The following is a 26,011-nucleotide window of genomic DNA, read 5'->3' as shown; positions in this document are numbered from 1 at the left end:
TACACATAAAGCTTTACACCCCATTTGTGACTATTATTAACTTTCATTGGAAACATGTGAGAACTTTTTAGAAATATTTGCACTGGAAACAGCTAATGGGAGATAGATGAGGGAAACATGTTAATAAGTAGCACTGAGAAGCATGCAGTTACTTGGAAAAGCCATTAAATGCACATATCAATTTAGACTACGGCATTTTCTGTCTCTTAGTAAGTATTTTCCAAACGAAAAAGCCTCTAAGGGCAGGTCACAAGGGTCTGAGGCTCATTACCTGCAAGGGCACTGCCAGAGTAGCTCCAAAGGCACTAGGCTGAGAGCCAGCAGCAAGCACGGCCTGCTGCCACCTTGGGCCTTCTTCAGGCTTCCTCCGCATGTTGGGCCCAGCAGTTCACCCTCTGACCCATCCATCCTGAGGGAGGGCTATGCTGACAGCATGAAAAATAAGCAAAACGGGTTATTTGCTTGTTACAGTGGCACTGTGCGCCGGAGCTGGTCATCTCCCCTTCCTTGGCGGCTGCCTAGCTGCCATCACGCCTGGGGAGCTCTCATCCTCACCAGAGGCCGAGGAGCAAGCAGGAATTTTAGTCATAAACCAACCTTGGGGATTTTCCCTGAAAATCAGCACTGTACCTCATTTCTCCTGTGGTTAATTCTTCCAATTCCAACCCCAGTTTAACAAAACATGTAGTACCTATAAGATAGCTTTGCCCTCTCCCAAAACAATACATTAGATTAATTCCACTTAAGGGGGAAAGTCAGTGGCTTACATTATCCTGAGCAATGACTGAGGTGGCCACACAAGGAGGTTTAAGAAATGTTTACATCCATTCCACATCGTGCTAAAACAAACACATCTCTCCCACCAGCAGGAACTGGAGGACACCCAAGGGTCTCATTTTTTCCTTCACAGAATATGTTATTCTCATTTTTCTTCCTACTGGCAAAGCACATGCAACAGACAACTCCTGCCTGTTTCATATTTAGTATGTATAAAACAAACAGCTCTTTAACTGATATCAGCCCGGCAATATGGTTTTCAAATTTGACTTCATACTTCTGGACTGACTCCAGAGAAACCCAAACTAGCTAATCTTTTGGACCATTATGTGAGGCCCAGCAAAAAGTGACACAAAGCTGCCAGCAGTCACTGACTATCACAGAAGAAAAAACTGTTGGCTACACATTTCCAAGGGACCTGGGCCCGCATTGTGTAGGTAAGAGGATAGACAAGGGTTACTATTTTAAACTAAAACAGCAGCAGCGTAGGCAGCAGAATTGGAGAAAATTATATTTTGACAGTGGCTCTTGACTGCTTATGTCATGCATCTTACAGCTTGAGCGCTGTGCATAGCTATATATATCTATGCTGAGTGACTGCCCTTGTTTCATACTCCACCACCACACAAATGCAGCAGTAGAAACAAATGGGCATGGAGCACTTGTGTGGGTTGTTTTCTCTGTGGAGCTACTGCCATGCTGCTGACAGGGTGTTTGACAAGAACATGGACCTACACATTCAGCTTAGCTTTGCTCCTTTCTTCATTCTCTAAACCTCATCTTTTTAGATTGCTCTTTCTACATTTTAGTTCAAGGCTTTAAGAGCTCTTGTCCTTTATAAAACCTTATTGCCCGCAAGACAGCAAAAGTATGTTTATGTGATGACCCAAATCTTAGGAACATGTGCTCCATATGCACAGCAAGTGCAAAGGAAAATTCAGACTAAAGAGAAGAAAAGTCACATTCTTCTCAGTTGTACAGCAGGACAAAATCAATTTACTCCAAAGGATCCAGTACTTCCTTCCATTTAAACATAAGCCTTTTTAAGTCATGCTCTGAGGTGGTGCACAAGGACTTATGGTGGAAACTGGAGGGGGGTATACTTGGCAAACTGCATAAATCACAAGCACAGGGAGCAAAGCCAGCACCCACCCTCTTGCATGACATCAATCCTGTGCTTGCAAAGACAGCTCTGCGTACAAGTTTTGCTGCCCAGATCACGCATAAGAAACTCAGAAAATCGATGAATGTTGAAAAACTCCTGAGAAAGTAAATCCTACAGAAAAAGTTTAAGCTGGATTTAGTATCAAGGTCTGAGTTACAGTCTGATGAGAAGTTTAACTTGGTCTATTCAGGATGTGACTACACGTACAGAGCAGTTTGTGAAGACTACCTGCTGTCAACCTGTGATAAAACAGGAAATAAGATTTAAACAAATTATTTTCATAAAATGAAAATTCTTTGCCCTCTCCATTGATAAAGCTAATCGACTTCACCCTCTGTTTCCTGGTTTGGAAAAGTTTTAATTTTTTTCTTCTTCTTTCAGCTCAATGTACACCCGGATTATGTAGAATGTTTTTAACTATTTATCTGCAAGCCATTAGTATTCATTTTTATATTTTATTTCCTCTTGAACATCAGTATCTAGAATAATATTTTCTTGCAATGTTTATATACGGAACACCCAAGATATTGGCTTGCAAGAACTCTGCAGGCTAAAATAGAAGCCCACACAATATTTTTGAGGTGTATGTTCCTGAAACATCACTATACATATATGCAAAAGTACCAATTAGTCATTTTCATTTCTGTGTCCTTTATGATCTTTTCCAACAAATCATGTCATTTGGCCACCAAGCTATAGCACTCAGACCAGAGTACTGTGGGGTAGTGTATGATGGCAGGATATCTGCATACTCACGTTGTGCTCATTAGGAAAGTCAACCTAGGCACAGCTTTTTTTTTTTTTTTTTAATATAGCAGATGCACGTACCTTCGATACCAAGAGACAAGCCAAGTTTCTGCACAGTAACAGTTCCTAACTTGTTGCCTACGTTTTTCTGAGATTAAGCCAGCAGTTATTCTTAGCTCTTTATCTTTTATTTTTCCCCTCCAAAACTACAGTGCACCCTCTATATTCACTATACAGAGTAAGAAGTTAAGTGATTGCCATCTTTCAAGTTTAATCTCTTGGACAAGGACAGTGCACTAGTCTTTTGGATTTGAGAGTTTTCAGATACTTCGCCTCACTTTTAAGTTAACATGGTACAAAGAGGGAGAGCAGAGCAAGTGGGTAGAAAAAAATATTTCACAAACAGAACAGATTTCACCTTCTCCATATGATATCAAAATGAAAAAGGAATTATTTGAAAAAGTTGAATTTTTAACATTTCTCAATACACTAGATCTTCTAATAGGAACCACTACTGTAAAGAAGAAAGATAATCACACTCAGGAACATTATGACAGTCACTGCCATGGGTCTTTGCTGCATTTTAAACCATTCTCTCAATCAACAGCAGCACTTCTATATGGTAATGGTAAATGATCTGTGCCATGTTGTTACATGAACAAGAACATCAACTCATTATTTCCTGTTGTGCACAAAAATAGAGAAGATTGGGTATTTTAATCTTTATTCTTTGCTATGGAAGACAGGTCACATAGGAAAGTAAACCATCTGAAGTAGTGCGTTTTTCATAGAATACTAAAACTTGCTCTTAAATATCTGCTTTCTACTAGTTCCTTGCTTTTTACTTTATTTGTCTTCCTACACTGGTACTTGTATTTTCCCTCTCATTTGGTAGTAAGGGGCTTCGATACCTCTTTGAAACAAAACACACGACTTGATTAGCTGACACTATGCATCTGAAGCGGCTTATTCAACTGTTTGAGTCATCATGCAGTGGCAACAACACACTGGTTCTCTTCACAACACCAACCGTCTTTGTATCACAGCCTGATTCCACCATCTACTTCCTCAGTTCTCTTGGAAAAAAAAAAACATTTCTGGTATTATGGTAATTTTGTAACAAATAAATAAAAGGAAATAAGAGCAACATGCTTCCTTCTTTGGTAAAGAAAATAATTTGGACACTATTTGTACATACCTGACTAAGAAACACCCTGGCTCAGCAGTCTCCTCTCAGAGACATATACAACCACCCCAAATAGTAAGAGACTCCACGAGATGGAGGAGAAAAGTTTTGGTGTGCCTTACATAGGCAGAGCAGCTGCCAGAAAGCCCTTCAAGAGTTTAAGTGAAGTTCCTTCTGCTATAGAACCTGCTATCAACTGTTGGACACCCTTGACGATTGACAAAAGATCACATTCAGTACTTTAACTCATCATGGTTATGACACTGGAGAGGACACCGGTTAGGTTTTTCTTTTCTGTTTGTTGCTATCCTTTAAGCTTGTATTTAAGGTAACAAGACATTTTGAAAAGTGTCACTCTACCTAAATATTTACAAATTCATCTTTCCTCATAGCTGAATTGATTGAAAGCTACCTGTTAAATTAGGGCAAGCTCCTTTCACTGCTCTTAGATCAAACTGCAAGAGAACTTAACTGAACAAAGGAATCAAACGTCTGAGTTTTCCCTGTCTTAAAAACATGCTGGCAGGACCTAAAGAAATCACGTAGAACTATGGTTTCTTCCACATCGACATGCACAAACACATATACCAAAGTATATCATTCCCCAGTCATTTTTAAACCATGGAGAACGCAACATTAAAGATGAGCAAAAAGTCAGTTTTAGAGCTTCATTTAGATAACATGCCTAAGTCACAGTTACTGAACTGAATGAGCATCACTTATTTCAAATGGTTCAGCCAATTTGGGGATGGACTTTGCTACAACACAGTGCCTACAACATGGCAGTTTGAGCCTTCTTTTCAGAGGCAGGACCAAACTGGTCTAGACACTGCAGCTGTGTTTGCCAATGTCTCTACTACCGATGCCAGGTCTGGGGAGTGGAGAAGACTTGCACGAGACAGACTTACTATAATCTGCTAGGATTAAAAAGGTCCATAACAGCCCCCACTTAAATCACCAACGAATAACAAGTAAATTTAATTAACTGAGAACTGAATTTAACACCATGTCGCTACAAGGGCTGTAGCACACTTCAAGAACCTGTTGCAGCAGAAAGGTTACATCTTCACAGCGAGAATTATGGTATGTTTTTAACACTCATGTTATCACATACAATTCCTGCCCCAGTTCAAAGTGCAAACTACTATTTCACCTCCCCCTTTCCCACAAACTATTAAATACAAGTTTGTTTTTCCTTTTCTTCAGAAAGACCAAAGGAGTAAAGGCTGTTGGCAACGCAACATTCATGAAAATAGTCTTAAAATTAGTGGGGAATATAAAAGACTTTGTTTTCATTTGACTAATTTGTGCCCAGTACCACAGACATGAAGGTACAAACTCCATCAGTTTAAGAGTGAAAAATATGTACAACTATATTTAACATTTAAATTACTTTAAACACAACTGTTTGCATACTAACAATCTTATGTACATTCAGTTTTAAACAATACCTCTTTAATATCTTCTTTTGTTAAACAAGTTTTATTTTCCTCCCAAAAAACCCAACGCTATTCTAAAATTCTGGAGGGGGCGGGGGGGGGGGGGAAATCGAGCTATATATAAAATAGCAAGATGTCTTACAATTGTAATGTATCATAGCACATATTTTTCATAAAAACAACACATCATTCAAAAACTGAACCACTGTAAAGTTCTCATAAGTCCTACAGGACTGTCTTTAAAAGATTACTTTGGTTAACAGCAAATCAATCCTAAACAATTAAGGAAAAAATATGTATTCTTTTATCACCTCTACAGATGCATTTCCTTGACATGTTGTAGCAATCCATACTTCTTTACGGATGAGCACTGCAGCCGTTCAATGCACTTTATTTGTGCTGTGATTTCAATAAAATAGATGATGAACCAGGTTGAATTGATTTATAATTAAATTAGTCCAACTTCCTAAAATCTCTGGATAAAAGATCTCTCTTCCTAAGATCTCTGGATATCAGAGAAAGAATGGAAATGCTACTTCACCCTCACAAGGTTGACCTCATGCAGTACTTGCAACAGTACCACTAACAGTTGCATCAAACTGCTGTTTCCCTGCTTGCCTTTCCTGATCAGGAGGGTAACAAAATTTTTGCTGATCCCTATGTATCCTGACACCCAGACAGTCACAACAGCCTCTGAGCATTTGGACAGATGAAGTGCCACTGGAATTTACTGTAATGCAAAGATTTCTTCTGAGTAGTTATGCAGATTTCAGGTCATGTGTGGTTTCTATATCACTTAAAGTTTACTCATTTTGATGGGAATAAATGCTCCCAACTTTCGGCCATTAAGAGGAACTTGATCTTTATCTTTCTTCCCTCCTTGCACTACAAAACCCTCTGACACATCAAAAAATCACAAACAAAAAGGCAAGAATAAAAGATTCTCCAGGAAAAGAACACTGCATTAGTCACTATGCGTCAGTTAAGCTGAAAAGCAGAGAAGTCTGACCGATGAACAAAGGCACTTGGTAACCATCCCGTGAACAACAGTCAATGAGTCAACAATTTAAGTCTCGTGATCCAACTGACCAGCAGCGAGGGCTCTGCAGAGGAAGATTTTGTGGATGATGTAACAGAAGATTTTTTAGCGCCTTCCTCTTGAAAAGGAATTGTTGCACTGTTGTGGAGGTCTGTATTCATAAAACACCTGCTGCCTCGAATATAATCCGTTCCCCTCACTAACTGTTTCTCAGACATTGGCCTTGAAAAGGGGTGTTGTGTGGAGGGACTTTCTTCAATGATCGGGGGTATCCTTTCATTACTGAAGTACCTGCAGAGGACATCTTCACCTGTAGGAGTGGAAGGAGGAAAATCCATTATTTCTGGTTTCAAAAAAAAATTTTGCCCCTCAGGACTGCTAACGGCACTTCCCAGATTCTGGTTACCTTTCATAACACACCTAGACATTAGCAGCTGTCAATAAATTTATGGCTTTTTGGCATCTTGTTTTTTTGAGTAGCAAAAGAACAATAAAGTAAATTCACACACACGGAGGATACTGTTTGACTGTTAAATTCCAAATTCTCACACATACAAACCAAAACAGCCAATGTAGACCATCTTCATGCAAATCATTACCATATGTCAGACCTAACACACATCCTTGTGATGTTTCATTCAAGCTGCTGTAGACCAGAGTTGAAACCATATTTATACACGTGTAACTCACGACTACCTTAAAAGCGCTACTCTGGACAAAAGAAATTAATTTTACAGATAAAAATGTAAGTATTTCCCTGGGTTTGATCGTTGATTTGTGATGCTTGCTCTTCTTTTATTCTTCCCCAGACAACTGAACGTGGCTGCTGCTAGAAACATCCTACCATGCTAGATGGACATTTATTCTGATCCAGTGTAGATTACATACAAGCCTGGAGGACTTAGATTCATGCTAAGGGTTAAAAACAAACAAGCAAAAAAAACAAACAAAATTAAAATCTACCAGCCCTGCCACCTGGTGATCATTCTGTGAGACTTGTTACTTACTCTGTTTCTAATATCCCTCCAGGTCGATGCTTGTTGTTATCAACTTCTACTTTTGTGATAGAAAAATAGAATTCAGCTTCTATTTTTCCTGGAACTACACATTAGCTTTCACAACCGATTTCAAGAACAAACTAAATAGTCACCTTCTCTCATTTCCCGCTCTAGCAGGCCCTGTATCTTTTCAGATACAAAGGGGGAGTATGTTAAAGAGAAGGGCAGTGCAGGAAGGAAAAAAAGCCACCCCAACCTGACAGCTAACATCATCAGCCTTTGTCTCTTCCATTCTGTGACAACTTCAGAATATGTTGTTTTCTAACAGCAACTGCAGAAAAAAACAACTCCTGAAGCATCCTACATTTTATTTGAGAACAAATTTACTTCTGTAACAGCCTCCACAGTAAGCTAAACAAAGACTGATCAAAAAAGCAGTTTCAAAATCAATATTAAATACAGAAGACAGAGGAAGGTGTGTAAAAGCAAAATGGCAAACTTGCTATAAGGAGACAAGTCTGTCGTAGTCAGTTCAGACTACTTTTAAACGCTCACATGAATTCTAAGACAGAGCAATAAAGTTTGAGCCCCAGCACTGAATAGGCTCACAAATTCACAACTATCATCTGGCATTTCTGTTAAAACCAACAATCATCTTGGATTAGTTCAGCAGTATGCAAACACTTCATTCTTAATTTAGGCACTTTCATGCAGTTCACCCTAATAAAATCCTGGAGAGGAAGAGAAGAGAAAGAGGGACAAGACTTAAAATCTTGCCTTTTCTCCCTGGTGCTCGTGGCCTTGAGAAAGGTTCTGCAGCTCCTATCCAGCTCCCATCAGCAGGCATTGACAAGGGACGAGGTTTTCCTAAAGGCAACAGAGCAAAGGTTACGCGGAATTGCATTAAGTTTAAGAGACCCATGTTTAAATGGATTCTTTTCACAGTTAAACCAAGGGAGAGATACCACAATAAGCAGCTAAAAATGCAGAAAAAATATTTTAAGATACTTCTACCAGTAAAATACAAGACAGCATTCTGCTGAGATTGAACAGCTACACTCTTGCTCGTTTACAGTGGACTTAATGACCACAAGCTACAACCAATACATGCATGGAAATGGACAGCAATGGCATCAATGCCCAGCTGAATGACATCCATTAAAGAAATAACAGCATTTAAGTTAAATTATTTCAGATGTGGAATTTCATTCACATTCACAGTTCCTACAGACTGTCCTTAATGTCTACCAAATCTAACAAGCAGTTTCCTAACACAAGCTACTCCAAACCAACTGAAGTGCATGAACTCACCGTAGGACTGTGTTTTTTCCCTCATCTTGGCTGGCAGTATATTTGCTTCCATGGAATACCCAGGCAACTGATCAGAATCAGCAATAGTAAATCTTCGCCTTCGACTTTCCTGATCCAGAAAAGAATTGGGAGACTCAGCACCCTTGGACCCAAGTAGTGGCTGACTGAGTTTGTTGCCTCCTCCATAGACAAAACTCCCCTTTTCATCTCTGAAAGGACAGTTCACTTCAATTAGCAGCTTAAAAGGAATTTCACGCTATAGACATGAGTAAGTTTGAAAGATATTTCTAGCCCACAGTCATGCTCCTGACAACTGGCATTGTGCTGCAAACATGCTGAAGAAAAAACAAGTCAGGTGATGGAAGACTTCATTAAACATATTCATCAAGAAGAAAAGAAAGTTACTCCCCTTCACACTAATTCACTTTTAATGAGCCTGTAATTTAACAGAAGTTTAGAGGTTCCTTTAGGTACCAGTTCTACAAAAGCTTTTGAGAAATGAGACCTTTCTGCCCTAAGGGTATCAAAGCTCCCAACTCACTGCCTGTTCAGCACACAGTTCTGGCAGAGGAGTGCATTCATAGGTTTCCCAACTCTATGTAGTAGCAATACCTACTGCCTGCTTTTGATGGGCTACGCTTTTCAGCCATTTTAAGAGGCCAATAACTGGCACTGTATATTCATCACTTTCTCTCCATCCAGAAGCGAGACCCCCTTGAAATATTCACTAATAAATTTATAGCATATATAAATACAATTTTGAGCAATTTCTGCAGGAACTGCCTTCCTAGAGCTATCCTTTATTCCCAAATAACATCCATTTTCAGAACCAGTCCTTGTTAGTATTTTTAGAAGAAAAGCCACCCTCTATGTTACGCTTTGTAACTTTTTTTTTTAAATCCCCTTTCCTGTACATGCTACAGTCATTGCTTGAAGCAACCAGTCAAGTCAGGCATAAAAATACACAGCTGACTCTAAGCATGGACATACCCCAATATTTACATTTTTTTCCAGCTAGCCATCAAGAACAATGCTAGAACTCAGTAAGTGGTAAGGAGCTATTTATGGAGATTTGGAGACCGAAGATTGAACGGAAGTGTTACACCACAACTACATGTGAGCAGACAGCTCTCCTACAACACCACCATGTGGAGAATGCACCCTGGGGTAGACAAACAGCCAATGCTATCCCTGCCTCTCCTCAGTGCCAGCAGTAAGTACTGGACCAGAAAAGGTCCATATCAGGAAGTGAGAACAGGATGACGAGGAGCAGAGGGCAAAAGTGATCACACACATGCATCACAGTTTCAAGAGATGAGCAAAACACACACAAGCAAAATTAAATAGCCAAACAAAAGTGGGAGAAATGCCCTTTTCCCTCTTGCTGGCTGCCACTGCTTCCCACATTTGTTTTATTTAAGGGTATTCAAGCATTTCTTGTGAGCCACTACCCTTCCCTGCATCATCCAAAACAAGTTTCCCAGCTCATATTGCTGTATCCTTCCCTGTCAAAAGGGATTCAGATCTGAAGGCATTTGAACTTTATTAGTTTTGTGACTCCTTAGAAAAGGCATGCACAAGCAAACCAAGTACATGAACCTAATTCACCAGTGTACTTGAAATTAAATGACTTAAAAGACCAAAACGATATCAATTCAGCAGTTAAATCTATATACATTTTACATTTCAGCTAAGAGACTTGTTGGTGTGTGGGGGGTTGTTTTGTTTTAGTTAAGAACTGAGCATGCATGAACATGAAAAACAGGGAAACAGCAAGTCAAGATGGGTCTACTTCAGTAGAGACCCTGACATTATAGACAGCCTCCACCTGCTCCATACTGCCCTGAAGACTGCAGTTAATACAACCTCTGACTCTGTATCAGGCCTTAAATGACAGGAGGCCAGCATTCCTCCCATAGGAGTCTTGTAGCAAAAGGTCAGCCAAGTTTCTGGGCTGCATCTACGTGTACGTTAAAGTGTCAGGGCAGGTCAGGAAGCATTCACTGCCTGGAAACCCTTTCATCCACTGCCTTCTCAGGTCAGCTGGCAGGGTTCTGGCATTAGTCAACAAGGACTTGAGAACAAACAAGAGCTAGCCATACCATAACCTCCCCCCTTTGTACACACAGGTCTGCATTTTTATAGTTTACACTGCAGGAAATAATAAGTGAGGCTGAGTGAACTGACTCTCCCTTCCCTTCAGTGGGAAAATTCCCGTATTACATAATTTGCAAGTTCAATAGTTTAGAATAGGTTCTTTTCAATCCTAACTATCTCAACAGTTACTAAACTTGCTAAAAACAGAGGTGGAAAAAGTTACAGACAAAAAAGACTTCTTCCTACGCACAGTTGGATTTAAACAAAAGCAAATACATAACCCAACAACCAAACAAGGAATGACATCCATTCATGTTTGGGGAAAAACTCTAATCTATACAGCACACAAAAAACTTCCAACAATAAAAATCTAGTACAATACTGGTAGTTTATGCATTTAAGCATACGCTTAAGTAATTTTACACATTTACGAAACTAGAAGAAAGTCTGATATCTGCTATTTCCCCAAGATAATTTACACAGAGCTCTAAGTGAAAACCAGCTCAGAAACAAATGTAATAAAGGAGTTTTTGTTCAGTATGTTCAGTGCATGTCTATTTGCATACCGAGGAGAATACGGAACAGCTGGTGGAGGTGGTATGTACAAATCCAAAATGGCTGGCTTCTCTTTTTTCAGTGAGGTATCCGTGGTGCTTTCTGGTGACTGGGTTGAAGTTAACAGGGGACTGGTCTGAAATGTTAGATAACTATCAAACATCTGAGCATTTATCATTCACAAAAAATATAAGTCAATGATCAATAGTACCATTTCATACTCATATGCTTAATAAACATGTAAAAAAAAAGTGTCTTAGCATTTACAATTTTCTTCACTCCCAGTTTTGGTTTGCTCTACAGTCTTTCTACAGAAATCCTACCACATTGCTTAAACAGTTCTAATAATGCTTTCCAGTTCTATTTTTTTGTGCAAATTCCATACATAGAAAATGTAACAGGCAAACCCCCTTATTTTTAGATCCATTAAAATAATGTGATTTGTTAAATATACACATGATCTGCAGTATTTACAAAGTCAGCACTCACTAACTTTATTCCATACAATCCAATGCCTGGTGCATGGACTGCCAATGTCCATGCACCAGGCACTGTAATGTCATGCAGGAAAGTTCACCAAAAATTACATCAAGTAATATAACTATGGTAAGGGAAGCAAAGGAAAAATATATTTAGTATAGCTCATGAGAGCAAGTTTGCCATTTGGTCTTTGTGACTCATGTCCATATCCCCCGTGTCTTCACAGAATCACAGAACTGAAGGGGTTGGAAGGGACCTCAAAAGATCATCGGGTCCAACCCCCCTGCCAAAGCAGGTTCCTTAGAACAGGCTGCCCAGGTAGGCATCCAGACGGGCCTTGAATATGTCCAGAGAAGGAGACTCCACAACCTCCCTGGGCAGCCTGTTCCAGTGCTCCGTCACCCTCACTGTGGGTCAGGCTCCTGTCTATCTCGAGCAGAGCAAAGGCTCTGTGTGTGGGTGAGGCAGGCTCTGATTAAATGACAGACACTATGCCACAGGCATTAGGGAAAGGAAAGGGGGGAAGGGGAAGGCGCAGCAGGGAAAAGGCATACATCCTGTACCCAGTCTGAAAAAATCTGCCTGCCTTGAGACTTGAGATATCCACTGACATTTCACAGGTTGATAAATTATCCTCACAGTTGTGGGGAGATCTATGTCATAACAGAAGAATAGGAATTCTCTCAAGTTTTCTTTGAATCTAAACTGATCACCTAAAATAATTATTTCCTTCTCTAAGCATTTAGCCCTAAACTTCCTCTTACAACACACCATTTCTCAAAATGGTTAATTAAAGAATTACTAACATCATTTTCTCTGTCCGCTTAATACCCAACCTGTGAATTGTCCAACAAACAAATCCTATTTTAATCTTATTAGTTTAAACAACTTGTTGAAAAGAAAAACTCAATCTTTCCCCACCCTTCACTAGGCTAAAAAGAAGAGGAATATAGTGAATAATCAAAGTTATTTCAGCAAAAAAACTTTATTCTGCTAAATAGAGGAAGCCTTCATTACTCCATGCTGATGAATTCCATACGTATCAGCAGTTTCGCCTCAGATAAGTTCTTCCAGTGCCATACTGATTAAAAAGCTCAACACACCTAGTCCCTTTGTGAATCAAGAGGGCATTATCTGGGTAAGAACATTTTCCCTTTTATCTAGGAACCAGAAGAGGACAGCCATTTCACAAAAACTTCCTCGACCTACACTCAAACATGAGTAACTGGGAGCACTTCTCGTATCTCTCTTTCAAGTTAAAAACCAAGGCATTCGCAGCCAGACATTAGAGGTCTGTCTATTCACCTGCACTAAAGGTGGCTTCCAACGCAGGTTCTTCAGTGGAGCGGGGGTGAAATGGAAAGAGCCAGTTGGACGTTTCTTGAGAAGCAGCCTAACTCCAGCAGGGTTCTCTCGCAACTTTGCCACCAGATTTTTTAGTTGCCATCCAACCTTGAAGAGAATAATGACATCTTTTATTTGGTATCGCTTTTCTGAAAGTGAACAAACAACCCCCCTGCTAAGTCAAACTGTCTATTTTTCCATGAACTTCAAGAGAGAAAAGAGATTCAAAAAAAGATATAATGAAGAAAAAATTGTAATGCACCTTTTTTTGGAAGGGTTTTCTGTATTTTATGTTGAAGAGATCCACTTAAGCAGTAAATTAAACACTGAGATATCAAGCAATACTCTTTATACCTCAGCTCTGGTCCTAGATGGATGCAAGGATGTGCAACAATTTGAGTAACCCAAGTATTCACAGTGAACTCCTTTAGTGATGTTTCTTTCTAACACTGAAGGGACTTAATTACCTGTGTTAAGTAAAAGTGTAATCATTTTATCTAATCATTTTATCTGATTTCCCAGATGCAAATGATTTGAGAAATAGTTTTTAAAAAAGTTTATCTGCATCCCAGTAGACTGTAATAAAGCATTTTAAAACAGGCCTTAACACAATATGAAAGATTTTAATAACGATGCATATAGTATTTGAACGCAAAATATTGCGAGTCTTAAAAAAATAAAGAACAAATTCTAAGTAAAATTTGTCTTCATAAAAAGACATTTAAAACCAAACAGAAAAACACCAGAAGAACTCACATGCAACAAGACTGCTATCCATTAATAACCTGTGCAGAGAACATGTAGAACAAGTGTAAGGGCAAGTGGGTAAGGCTGTTTGTTACTCACCACAGTTTGACGATTAACCTGGATCACTTCATCACCAGCATGAATCTTCTGAGATCGATCAGCAGGGGACTACGAAGAGGAAAACAGGAGGCACATGCTTCAGCAGGCTTTCTTTCCTCCCATAACAATCCCCACCAGGCTAAGTTGCATACACAATAGAGAGCAGCACTGAAAACTTCCATACACTTAGATCACACATTACAACCACCGATGACTTGAGAAATGTAAATTCACTTATCTTATGGCTTATTTTTGATACTGGGGGAACTAGAGGGAAAGGAAGAAGGCATAACCTTCAATTGTGGGACTCTCTCCACTGTCCTTTTGTCTCCAGGTTGTACTACACCAGACAATAGTGGGAGAGGACTGAAGAGATTATGCCTGTCCTAACACAGGTGCCATCTAAAACAGAGCTTTGAAGCGTATATTGATTTAAAAGTGAAAGAAAAAATGACCAAACAACAAAAAAGTAAGATTTTGAATATATAGGCCAGAGGCCTAGAAAACCTCCAACCCACAAAATAGGCCTGTCCCACTTTTCTATTTCCTAATGTGAATAAGAGCTACCAACTTCAATGTGAAATTACCTGCCTGCATCATCAAGGTCAACAGATAAAATATATGCCTGTATACATCCAAGTGTGTGCTTAGATAGATATTTGAAAAACATTAAAATACCTTTTGCTTGGGACAAAAACCAAGTTCCGGGTACCCATTAGCAAGGAACAGCTAAGTGGGCCAATATTTACTTAGATTTATCTAGGGCTGGTGCCATGCACCACCTATTGCTGCAGTTACTAAAACCGGTCTCGTTGCCATAATGTACCAGCTCTGAACAGCCCTGGCAACACCCAGAGTACACAGGTGTACTGGCCTGGTGCACTGCAGGGCTTCTGCAGCCTACTCTCAGCAAAAGCTCTCCTCCCATTTCCCCCCTCCAGGCGTAACCAGCTGGCAGCGGGCAGGCTCTTCACAGCAACTCCAGAATTCAGCATTTGGATTAAGGATTCCCTCTCCTCGTTACCACACCTTCAGAGCTCAAGTACGTTTTTATTAGAAGGAACTGTAGGAATAAACTAGGCAACAAGGGAAGACAACACAGGGGAATTTATGGGAGGCTCCAGTTATCATGAGTAACCCCATTTCTTCATTGTCTTCTCGCTTCCTCTGAAAGGAAATGTCTCAGTGGAAAGGCCATGTATACACGATTCAACCAAGCACATGAAAACTTCTGGGCCACAGTTACGTTGTGGAAAACAAAGCTCATTTCAAGCTGTCCTTTGGGCAATCAACGGCCTGGCTGGGTGAGGGTGGGGGACTCACACAGAGGACTTCTATGACAAGTGCCAGCAAGCACAGTCAATGCTGCCATCACATTGTGAGACTGGAGGAAAGAGCAAAGTTTAGACTGAGGCCAAAATGACACGGAAAGTCACAAGTAAGGTAGCATGACTCAGGAATCCTCTTGGCTAACATTATCAAATGCGTGGACTTTCCCAAACATTTTAACATACAGTACTGATGACTTTGGGGTGCAATGCCACTGCATTCCAATAAGCTGGCTTTTGGGGATAGCTACTAAAATACCACTCCAAACCTAGCAAGAAAATTGAGCTAAGACACAGCCTAATCTAAAAGGTCCCGTGTCACCAGAAAGACATCAGTTGTGTGCAGCTCTCTCAGTTGCTTCTCAAGTTTTGTTGTTCCAAAGGAAAGAGCTCCCCCAAGGAAAAACCAGCGTTCATGAAGCAGAAGTTTAGGTCAACACTCAAAGCTATGCTAATACAGCAGCTTTATATACAGCTAGTAATAGGAGTAATACAGCCCCAGTCACAGCCTCTAGAACGTGATCTAGATGTATAGGCAGCTTGGCAGCAGACACCATTACATTCTTTTATACCTATCAGATGTTGAAATTGCTGTCAAAGTGGACTTGATCTATATTTCACAGCCTTTGCAGAGTTATGCCAGGACAATAGCATTGTCAACTGGCAGCTAGGAAAGCTTTCAGTTTTCACTCTGAACTGCAAGCGCAGATTTCCACCCACTCCTCCCAGGCCCCTGGACTTGGCAGCGGTACAACTAGAACCACTGGTTCTTTCCTATTCACAAAAAAAGGGCATCATTTCAAAGGCCAAGTTCCTCAGCTCCCTTTTTTGTTTCTCTCCAGTTTTTGCCCTTGTAGGGAGGCATTGATGACAATACCACAGCATCAGCCACCAGCTACACTTGCTGACCAAAGGTTCACTGTGCTGACTTCCTGAAGGCCTTCAATAAAGTCTCAGCTACAGAGAATTCAGTGCAAGAGTAAAACAAACAACCATCTGCAGTAAAAAGCACAGTTGTCTATCATGCTTGACCATATCCTTCCAGCAGACTGCTCTTGAAATCTTACTTTTTTGTAGTCTTTTTATTCTGCAAAGTAATTAAATCAATGAGCTGTCTAATGACTAAATTGTTCATTGTTGAATTTAGGACAGAACCACCAAAGTTTTCTCATTAGGAGAGATTTCCTTTGCAAGCAGTGAGCAAACATACCTCCAAGACTTTGTTAAGTAAAATACCAGAAGCTCTCAGTGACTTAAATAAGCTGCTGTTCTATTCTAATGCCAAGCATTTGAAGTACCTCACCTACTTGCAGGAACTGGTTTAATTAGGCTAACAGTGAAATATGAGGACAAAAATATTTACAAGTGCTGGATACACAAATGATGCATCACACAGTATTTAAAGCAGTAATATGAAAGTTACAGGTAAAACAGGAAAAAGCAGTGGAAAAAAAGTCAGACTAAATCAAAGCTACATTCAGATAGTCTGAGTTAATCTACATTTACTTCACTTACATTTTCTGTAGTGCCAGTAATTACATGTAATCCATCATAAGTTGATTTGATGTACATTCCCTAAATATAAGTAGAAAATGAAAAACATGTTCAAAGGTAAAACAACACTGTGTAACATATTTGATTAAATAAGTGTTGGCAACAGACTCAAAACATCATTAACGACGCTTAAAGATTCACACATTTTCCCTAGAAAACTGTGCAATCCAATATCACTAATACCACAACATTCTCAACCTCTTCACAGATGACTTTCACTGTAATTATAGTATTTTTAATTACTTAGAAAAACTAGCACATGGAATGCAATTCAGAAATACTGTTTGGATGGTAACACCAAACGCTGTCAGTTTTGCCTTTTTTTTTTTTTCTCCAGTCTTTGGCCTTGAACTAAACTTTATTTCTCTACTGCTCTGTCTACACTAGAGAATTGCAAGCTTGACTAAATGGCCACTAGCTCTCTCCATACAAAGCACACTTACACAGGTGGGCTACAAATATCATACATCTGTTCTTTTACAGTTTCTCTTGGCAAGTCAAAATACAAACTACCTTGTAAACACAATGCTGACAAAAGCAATAAAAGCCCTGGCAGAACTAAGTATTTCTGACTCTGTTAATGCTGAGTGTAAATACAAGAATAAACACAGATGAAATTGGTGTTGACCATATGGAAAAAGTATAATTCACCTACAGGCTATTAACTAATAATTACATAGATTTCCGCACAGGAGGTGACCAGTACATTGGTTTCACCACTTATAAACAAAACCACGTCTCTTTACTATTCCCGCCTACACCTGTTGTTAGAAGTACTCACATTGAGTTCTACAGAACTTGAGTGTTATTCAGGGGTCATATGCAGCTTATCTGCCTGAAGTTACCATGCTTGCTTAGAAGTGCAGGAAAACACACAAAGATGGGGGTTTTTTTGCCCGGTCCTCTCCAGCTAACTTCCTTCCCTGCTTGCCTGTTAGTACTCGGTTTTGTGAACCTGCCTCCTCATTGCTGGCTTAGTGCAAGCTTCAAGGTAGCTTAAGCAATAAGAGAGCTCCTCATAGTTTCACAAATTCATGACTGATTCAGTCAAATCCACCGGCCGAGGTAAAAATATGTATCACAGTCAGACTGTAAAACTTCCTTTAGGTGTTCATTTCTTTCGTCTTTTCATGGAGGAATAGAAATGCACTTAGGAATTTAAATTCCCTCCAACTCACTCTGACATGAGTATTTCCCAGCCAGAAAATCCAACAAGATTTCAAATTCAGTTTTCATAACCAGTACTCAGCTGAGTGGAATACACTTAATGAACTGTTCTTACCAGACCTTCCCCAGGTTTAATGTTGGTTAAATGAACCTCCTCCAGACACGCACACTGGCTCATCAATGGATCCGTAGTTGATCGGATGGCTTTATCGCAAATTCCATTTAAAGTCTTGGACTATGAAGAGAACATAAAAAACAAAAGTTACAAAAATTCTCTCCTGGCTGCTGCTTCTTTCAGTTTTTGTTTCCTTTGGAGAGGAAATTAGTTCTAAAACTTGGTCCACTAATAAAGCATAGTCAAGAATTACCAAAACAGAAGACTGAGATTAATTTGCACAGATCTAACCTGCAGCATGTTTATCTCCCTAGAGTAACCTAGTACAGATGATCTGCTTCCATTAGTGCCACCTCATCATCACTAACAGATGCCAGTACACCCTCTGTTTAAAAAGAAAATAAACACATAAAATGCTGAAAAATGGGGTTCATGTTCATTCATTTTTAACAAAAGTTAACCTATTAAATAATGAAACACTTCCACAATTCCTTGTGCGAACAATCGACCATTTTTCATATTGTTCTTTATTTCTGCTATAAAAATAAAATTGGCCATGGCAGTGTGGCTATTTAAAAAAAAAAAAGGTGCAGGCCACTGACTTATCTATGCAAGGCTTTACAGAAGGTAGGACATCTAGCATTAGTGTTTCAGCATTACTTCTCTCCACCATGCCTCTGAGCTGACCTCTTCTGGAATGCTTATGCAGGCAAGGTTCATATTTCCTTTTGACCAAAACATAATTGATCTGAAGCCAACATTGTAACTAAAGGCAAACTCTGACCTTGTGCATGTCAGAAAGGCAGAATGCCTTTGTCTTTTACAACTTTTAAGTAACAGAATGGCTAATTAATCATTAAAAATATCATAGAAAATGTGCACCCTCCCTGCACACTCATGAATTTCTCTAATGCCCCACATTGTGTTTTGAGTATCGTTGTTAGCTGAAGCAGTGCTGAAACTCTAAGTAGGTTACAGAAGCTTAAAGGAGAGAAGGGAGGATTAGTACATAGCACAGTAGTTATTTGTACACTATTTGGGAACCAGCAAGGTAAGCCACCTTTCACAGGGGGAGTTGAATCCTTCAATCAAAGCAGACATAAGAAATTAAGGTGGAAGAAGCTACCTTGTAAGAAGACAGTTCTTTGAAATTACAATGGTCTCTGGAAACAATAGTTCCAACATTTTTTGTTTTGTTTTACATCGGATTTATAGAACAGCAATAAAATAGATCAAAACAATGCTTAAGTGTGAATACGAGGAACTGGTCAAACAAGGGAATTCCAAACAATACCCACTCCAGAGTGGGTGTGCATAAACGGAAGAAGAAAGAAGCAAAAAACTCCCTTTTACGTGGTCTCATTATTTACAGACAAAATTATTTTTAGTTATTGTGCTACTAAATTCCTAAGCATCCATGAGCTAGCGGAAGGCCTTATCAAAGAGCACAGCCTGGTTCATGTCAAAAGCAGGAAGCGATGATTAACTGTTAGAAAATATAAAAAGCATTCCATTACGTTCCTCATGTGGTCACAAGGCTGCTTCAAATCATTTTGAAAAATCCAATCTTTCAAGCTCAAGTACATTTAGACAAAACCTCAGTTCTGTTGCAAAGCAGTTCTTTTACATGAAGAAGCTTAATAAGGCATAGTATCTATTAATTAAGGCACTAAGCATCTCATGATGCACATCATAGGCATAATTGGTTTATTTAGCCTATTCTACAGTACTACCACTTCCCTCTAGAATTTGTGGTCCAAGTTCTCTTGAAGAATAGCTACGCAATGAAACTTTAAATACTTGACTTAGTGCTATTACACACACTATCAGTCTAGTCACAAATTTCATTGATTTCCTCTACAGCAAAGAGTATTATTAAAATGGCCCATAAGAACATTTCATTTGCATGATTTGCTGGGCTTGGAAAGTTGTTGTCAGTACAATTGGTGCAGAAACCACCAAACTAAACGTGACAGCAAGCAGCTGAGTTTCAGTAGAAATGTGTACTTACTACAGTCTGAACTTTATCTTCCATGTCAGCGACAGTACAGTCCTGAAAACAAAACAAGAACAAAAACAATATGTTAACCATAAATACGTAAACACATCATCTACAAAAACTCTGCAGAACTGCCACCTTAACCTTGAACTGAAATAGAGTTATTCATGCTGCAGGGATTAATCAGATTAATTTCATCCAGTAGGGCTCAAATGTACTGTTAAACAACTATTTTCTGGGCCTGGTAAAAAAGCAATAATAAACCTTTAAAACTAAGAACACGGGATTCAATTACAGCAACAGACTCTTCCAGAAAGGCAGAACCTTGCACAATAAAACTAGCCTCTCAGAAGGCACGCAAACTTGCCTTCACACTGCTGAACAGTGATTCAGGCATTCCCCTGTTCTAGCCATCAAACAGTTATAAAACAGATTGTTACAAATGGCATGAAAAGCAATTTTTAAAAACATGCTACTGATTACATTCATGAGGGCCACAGGACTGCATACAAGGCATTATTTACACAGCCTAGGTACAAGTCTTTGAACTGAAACAAGTTCATGTAACAGACTACAGGAGTCTTCATTGTTTTCTGCAAGAACAGCTGAACCAGAGAATGGTACTAGACTCTCAGATTAAAAAGTAAAAACAGCAAGTAAATAAAGAAACGATTTAAAACAATCTTAAATTCTAAGATACTTGTTACTCACATCTCACTGTGCATAGCTAGCACATAATGCCCAAAAGATGCATTCAGGAGCTGTGAACTGAAGCCATTGCATATTTTTGTTCGTCTTCAACAGTTTCATTCCTTCCTAGCTCTTTTCTGTGCTTTTTAAGATACAAGTCCAAAAAAGCATACAATCCTCCAAATATGAAGGTACCAGAGATATATAAAATAGCCCACCTATGTTGTCTTTTATGTTTTCGTAGTAACTCTTAACACCCTATTCAGTGTTCTGATGATCACTGAGGACTGAAGTTACCTTTTTTTTTTTTTTTACAACCTGTCACCAAAAGCTTCAAGATCTTTCCTGAATGCTACTACCAAATGTAGACTCTAGCATTGTGCATCAGCATCGTTTTTCTGTTACATACATCTTCACTCCTATATGCTATTATTCTATAAACTCTAATACATCCCTATACTCTATTTCGTAATAAGAAAGGCTTTTGACATCTAAAAACTCACCTAAAATTTCATCTTACTCTCTCTCTTCTCCACTTGGCAGTGAACTTTTTCAGATCATACTAATACATCTTCAATGTCCCACTACAAAATAGGATTGATTCTTCACTACTAATGTGTTTTTTTTTTCCTTATACATACCGATTGCAGTCTTTATTATAGCTCCTATTAAATTGGCAGAGAGGTACTCTGACATTAAGAGGCTTGGGCTGTATTTGCCAACTTCCATTCTACTGCCATCAAAGGCTGATTTAACTGACAGATTAGACACCATTTTTAGTAGTTTAATTAATACAGCTCAGCAATCTCATATCTCAGTTCCTGTAGCACTCTTGGGTGAACACCATCTGCTGCTAGAAATGCTTACTGTTCTACTTCACAATCTGCAGATCTGTATCTGTAAATCACTAACTTGCTGCAACTGCACACACAGTGCCCAAACAAGAAGGACATTGAGCAGTAAGCCAAACTTGTGTACTTTTGAAGGTATAATATCCAGATGCTCTTCTTTTACAGATAAAATTGGGTGTTATCACAGCTTGACATCTCACAGGACTTGGGCAGCATCCTCCCCAAAATGGAGAGGGAATCACGAATTTCACAGGACATGGTTCTGCAGAGTTCTAACAACATACAGCTACAGACTACACAACTACAAGCAAATTTTGCAGAAGCTAAAGTTTGTGTGTAATGCTTCACAGTCAAAGCAGTGGCATGCTGTCAGAACAGTTTAGAAGACAGGCAATATTATTCAGAGAATCAAATGATGTAACTTACCAAGACTCCCGCAGTTGCTAAGCATCGTTTTAGCTATTACCAATGTAAATGCTCACCCCACAGCTGATAAATAGAAAGTTTTGAAACAAAACACTGCCATCTCATGCTACTGTCAGCAGAAGCCTGACTAGAGGAATTGGCATCATAAAGGTAGCAGTTCCTTCTGTTATATGGAGCATTTCCCATCTGATGGCTAAAATACTATGTATGGGACAACAAGACCCAAGAAGTCTTCATGTGTGGGCATATTAGCTAATGTAGTATACTTTATTACGTTTTTCACACTGGTAACTTTTTTCAACACATTGTGTGGAACTTGATAATTTTCAAATGCAGACCAACTATTTTAAAAACTAACCCTACTCCCATTAAAGCTCAAGAAAACATGAGTAGCTTTTAAATGGTAGCCACTTATAACAAAACCAACAATAGCAAAACTGGAAATTAACAAAACAAACCACCTCAGAAAAATGGACAACAAACTAACCTTCATGGACTTCTTCAAGCTTTGAAGAAAGATCACAGTTCCACACCTGCCTTCCAATTAGCACTCAGCACACAGCAAACACATTACTTCCCCAAACACCCACTTTCCCTCCCTTTTGGAAAGCAAAGAGGAAAAGAAATCAGCTGACCTTCTGAACAGTAGTAGTGAGATCCAAGCATAACTGAATGATTCTGTTCTTCATTGATGAGAAGTCAGCAATACCAGTAAATGGGGTCCTGTAACAAGAGAAAATTCTTCTTAGACTGAAGGGACAAGTCTTCTCCTGTCCTACCATAGCATTGAAGAACGGCATATAAGGATCAGAGCTGTGACTCTGACATTCACAGAAGTGCAAGGACAGTTTTATGATATAAATATTCCTGCTTCCGTATTTCCACTTCATCCTTGCACCAAAATAGTGTATGCCTAGCCCTGTGGCGAGCGGACATCAAAACCTGTAGAAAGCTTTTCAGTCAGTTTTCCAAACTACAGTTGTCTCAGCGGCATGTCCACACTGACTCTGCTGTAGAAATCACAACCTTTGGTTTGCCAGTGCATAGTTTTCTACCTTCCAGTCTTTGATTACTGAACTCAGACCTGAGAGAATAACGAAGTGTGGGAGTTGAGAGAAAGTTCTATTAAATATATTCTTTTCATTCAGTGAAAAACACTGCACAACGTTTACCTTGCGCAATAACTTCCTTCTAGAGAAAAAAAAACGAACACACAAGTTCAGTAAGGCTCAATTTTCTAAGAGACTTATTATGGGTAAGCCAGATTTAGAGCCTACAGAGACTCACCTCAGACACTCCAGATAGCTTGAAGGGTTTGAAAGCTACCCCACCTTGTTTGGAAATGGAAAAGGCAGTTGTCTTGCTCACAGAGAGCTGAAGAAGAAATTTAGGGCAAGGTGCAAGCACCAAGGTGAAAGGAGAGGAGTAGGTGAGAGGCACAAGCTGTTAATGTCACTGTAGGGATATTCAAGAATAAAGGCTCTCCTTGCTGACAATCCTCATGCAGCTCTCCTTCTAACCTTCCTTCTCAGGAAAGCTGGCAAGGGTCGCTGGCAAGGGTCTTGGGACTTCACGTCCATCTATTATCCTGTCCAGCACTACGGCCAGAACACTATCATTTCTGTTGCCTGTTCGCTTCCGCTGCAGCTGTCACAAAACAACTAACTCTTGCCAGGAAAATTAAAGAAAAAAATATTCTCTCTTCTGCTCCTCTGTTTTTCAAATCACAGAGCTAAGGACAAAATTTCAGCAGAACATTAGATTTTTATTATTACTATATATTTATTTAAGAAAAAAAAAGGACCTGCCAATGACAGTTGATGTAGATGGTGAGAAGAGGAGAGGAGGAAGTCACGTATATGTGAAAATCTGGGACTGAAAACAAGTCATTTCCCCTGAACAGCAAAACTCATTACTTTTATAAATACTAGTTTGGATGCAATGTTACTAGTTTCATTGGTTTTGACAGAAATGGAAATGCAAGAGTAGATGTCCTAGGTAATTAAATTTGTCCACCAGAGATCTTCTGGAAAAATCAAAAAAAAAGGTGACTGAAATCAAGAAGATCTTTACCACAAACATCTACTGCTATAATGAATTATTTCTCCTTGTAGGGTAAATGAAAATATAAGGCTTTTATTCTTACCTGTCCAACCACGCAAGCAAGGCTTTAGCAGCACCAATAAGCTCTACCACAGAAGTAAGGAATTCATTGGGGGGTTTTCGCGAGGTATTCCCATCATAAGTTGAACTTTTCCTACGGCTGCAGATGTAGTTTTGCAGATTGTTGGATGATGCTCGCAGCTTGAGAACTAAGTTCTTCATATTGTCTGTTTCAAGGCCATAGTTCTGCAAGAAATATTATGAAGTTCAATAAATCTCCCTATCAAGATCCTGCTATTTATTATATCCCACACTCCAAACTCAGACATATTGAAAGGTCTAAGGGTTTACCCTTTAAGTGGGGCGGGGGGCAAAAAGGCAAGTTGAGATGTTTAAAAGTGATCTCATCAAGCATAATGTAGTTTACTCAAACATGTAGTTTGAATAACGGAGCTGCGTTATTTTTGTTAAAGGAAAATAAATGTTTTCTCTTTTTTTTTTTTAATGATGTGATACACAAACAGTGAAGGAACATTTCATTCACAACTACGGATAGTTTAAGCTGGCATGCGATAAAAACATCTACAGGAAGCAAATGTAACTTCATAGTTAGAAGATAGAATAAATATTTCAATCATAAGTTTTCAGTAATGATGTTTCTTGATTATAACAGTGCAATTATTTACAAGTTTGAGGACTGCATTAACACTATGCTTAGGAATTGAATCCACAACATATTTTTCATTCAACACCATTCAAAAGTTTTGAAATGTAACAAATCTGCAAGTCCTGCCTGTAACTTAAACTTTACAGATTCAAATACAACCACACCACACTCCATAAGATTAAAATACAATTGTTCGAAGCAAAACATTGATTGTCTCATTCCAAACATGTCAGAAATGCTACACTATATATCTATTCCGAAGGCAACTCACTCAATTTTATAACAAGGATTTTTTTTCTTCTTGCTGTCAGTGTGCAGATGCATGAGTTACAAGCAATACTGGTTACCATTTGCTTTCGAGTTATCCTACAAAGGTGGGCATCCTCTGTGGGTATCTTCTGAAAGTTATGCCCCACACAATGCTCAGGTCTTTTAGACTAGATTCCTTCTTCCTTTCCTTCAGAAAGACTAAAGCAACTAAAGCAAACCTTAATGTCATTCAACTCCAAGCCTCTAGGAGTTCCCAACTCGTCCACCTAGGATCACATCACCACCCAGGCTGGTGGGAAGCTCAGAAGATCTCAGTCCAGCCTCCTGCTCACAAGAGGCTCAGCTGTGAGCTCAGACCAGGTTGCTATGGGCTTCATCCATATGAGCTTAAAAATTTCCAAGATCTGAGACTGCACAGACCTCCTGGGCCACCTGATCCATGGTCTGATTCTCCTCAGAGTGAGAAACTGTTTCCTTAAACCAGCTTGAATCTCATTTCAATTTTTTTTAATTTTAGATTAGGAAAGTTGAAAGAGACGAAACACAATCTTTGCTCAAAAATAGGCCAGTGGAAGGAGAAGTTTCAGCTACACAGCTGCCTTTAAAATACCCACCACCTCCTATAGAGAACATCCCAATGAAAGCAATTTACACGTTCCCCTCCTACCCATGAGGCCTCTTGGCAAGGAAGCACTGTGAAAGTACAGCCAGGAGTAGGGGTCGAGAGGATATATCCAACAAAACAAAACAAAAAAAAAGACAATAACAACAACAATGTTGTTGCAACAGCAAAGGATATCCTTAAATTTTCCAGGATCACAGAGAGGGAAAGATTCAGATTAGTAAACAATGTTAAA

General features: G+C 39.2%; 1 protein-coding gene across 1 annotated transcript in view; it reads right to left on the bottom strand.

Moving 5' to 3' along the window:
* Positions 1-2,750: 2,750 nt before the first annotated feature.
* The window catches only part of CNKSR3 (CNKSR family member 3), a 61,116-nt gene continuing 37,855 nt past the window's right edge, over positions 2,751-26,011 (bottom strand). The window contains exons 3-13 of the mRNA XM_035538841.2: positions 24,261-24,463; positions 22,750-22,837; positions 20,160-20,201; positions 18,149-18,268; positions 16,828-16,887; positions 13,985-14,053; positions 13,100-13,246; positions 11,326-11,450; positions 8,663-8,871; positions 8,129-8,218; positions 2,751-6,663 (exon numbers count right to left, since the gene is read on the bottom strand). Of these exons, the coding sequence (XP_035394734.1) occupies positions 6,365-6,663; positions 8,129-8,218; positions 8,663-8,871; positions 11,326-11,450; positions 13,100-13,246; positions 13,985-14,053; positions 16,828-16,887; positions 18,149-18,268; positions 20,160-20,201; positions 22,750-22,837; positions 24,261-24,463 (1,452 nt within the window). The 3' untranslated portion in view covers positions 2,751-6,364. The remainder of the gene's footprint in view (positions 6,664-8,128; positions 8,219-8,662; positions 8,872-11,325; positions 11,451-13,099; positions 13,247-13,984; positions 14,054-16,827; positions 16,888-18,148; positions 18,269-20,159; positions 20,202-22,749; positions 22,838-24,260; positions 24,464-26,011) is intronic.

This window comes from Cygnus atratus, chromosome 3 (assembly GCF_013377495.2).
Source record: "Cygnus atratus isolate AKBS03 ecotype Queensland, Australia chromosome 3, CAtr_DNAZoo_HiC_assembly, whole genome shotgun sequence".
Lineage (NCBI taxonomy): Eukaryota > Metazoa > Chordata > Aves > Anseriformes > Anatidae > Cygnus > Cygnus atratus.
The sequence above is the reverse complement of the archived record's forward strand: the minus strand, read 5'-3'. Positions and strand labels throughout refer to the sequence as shown.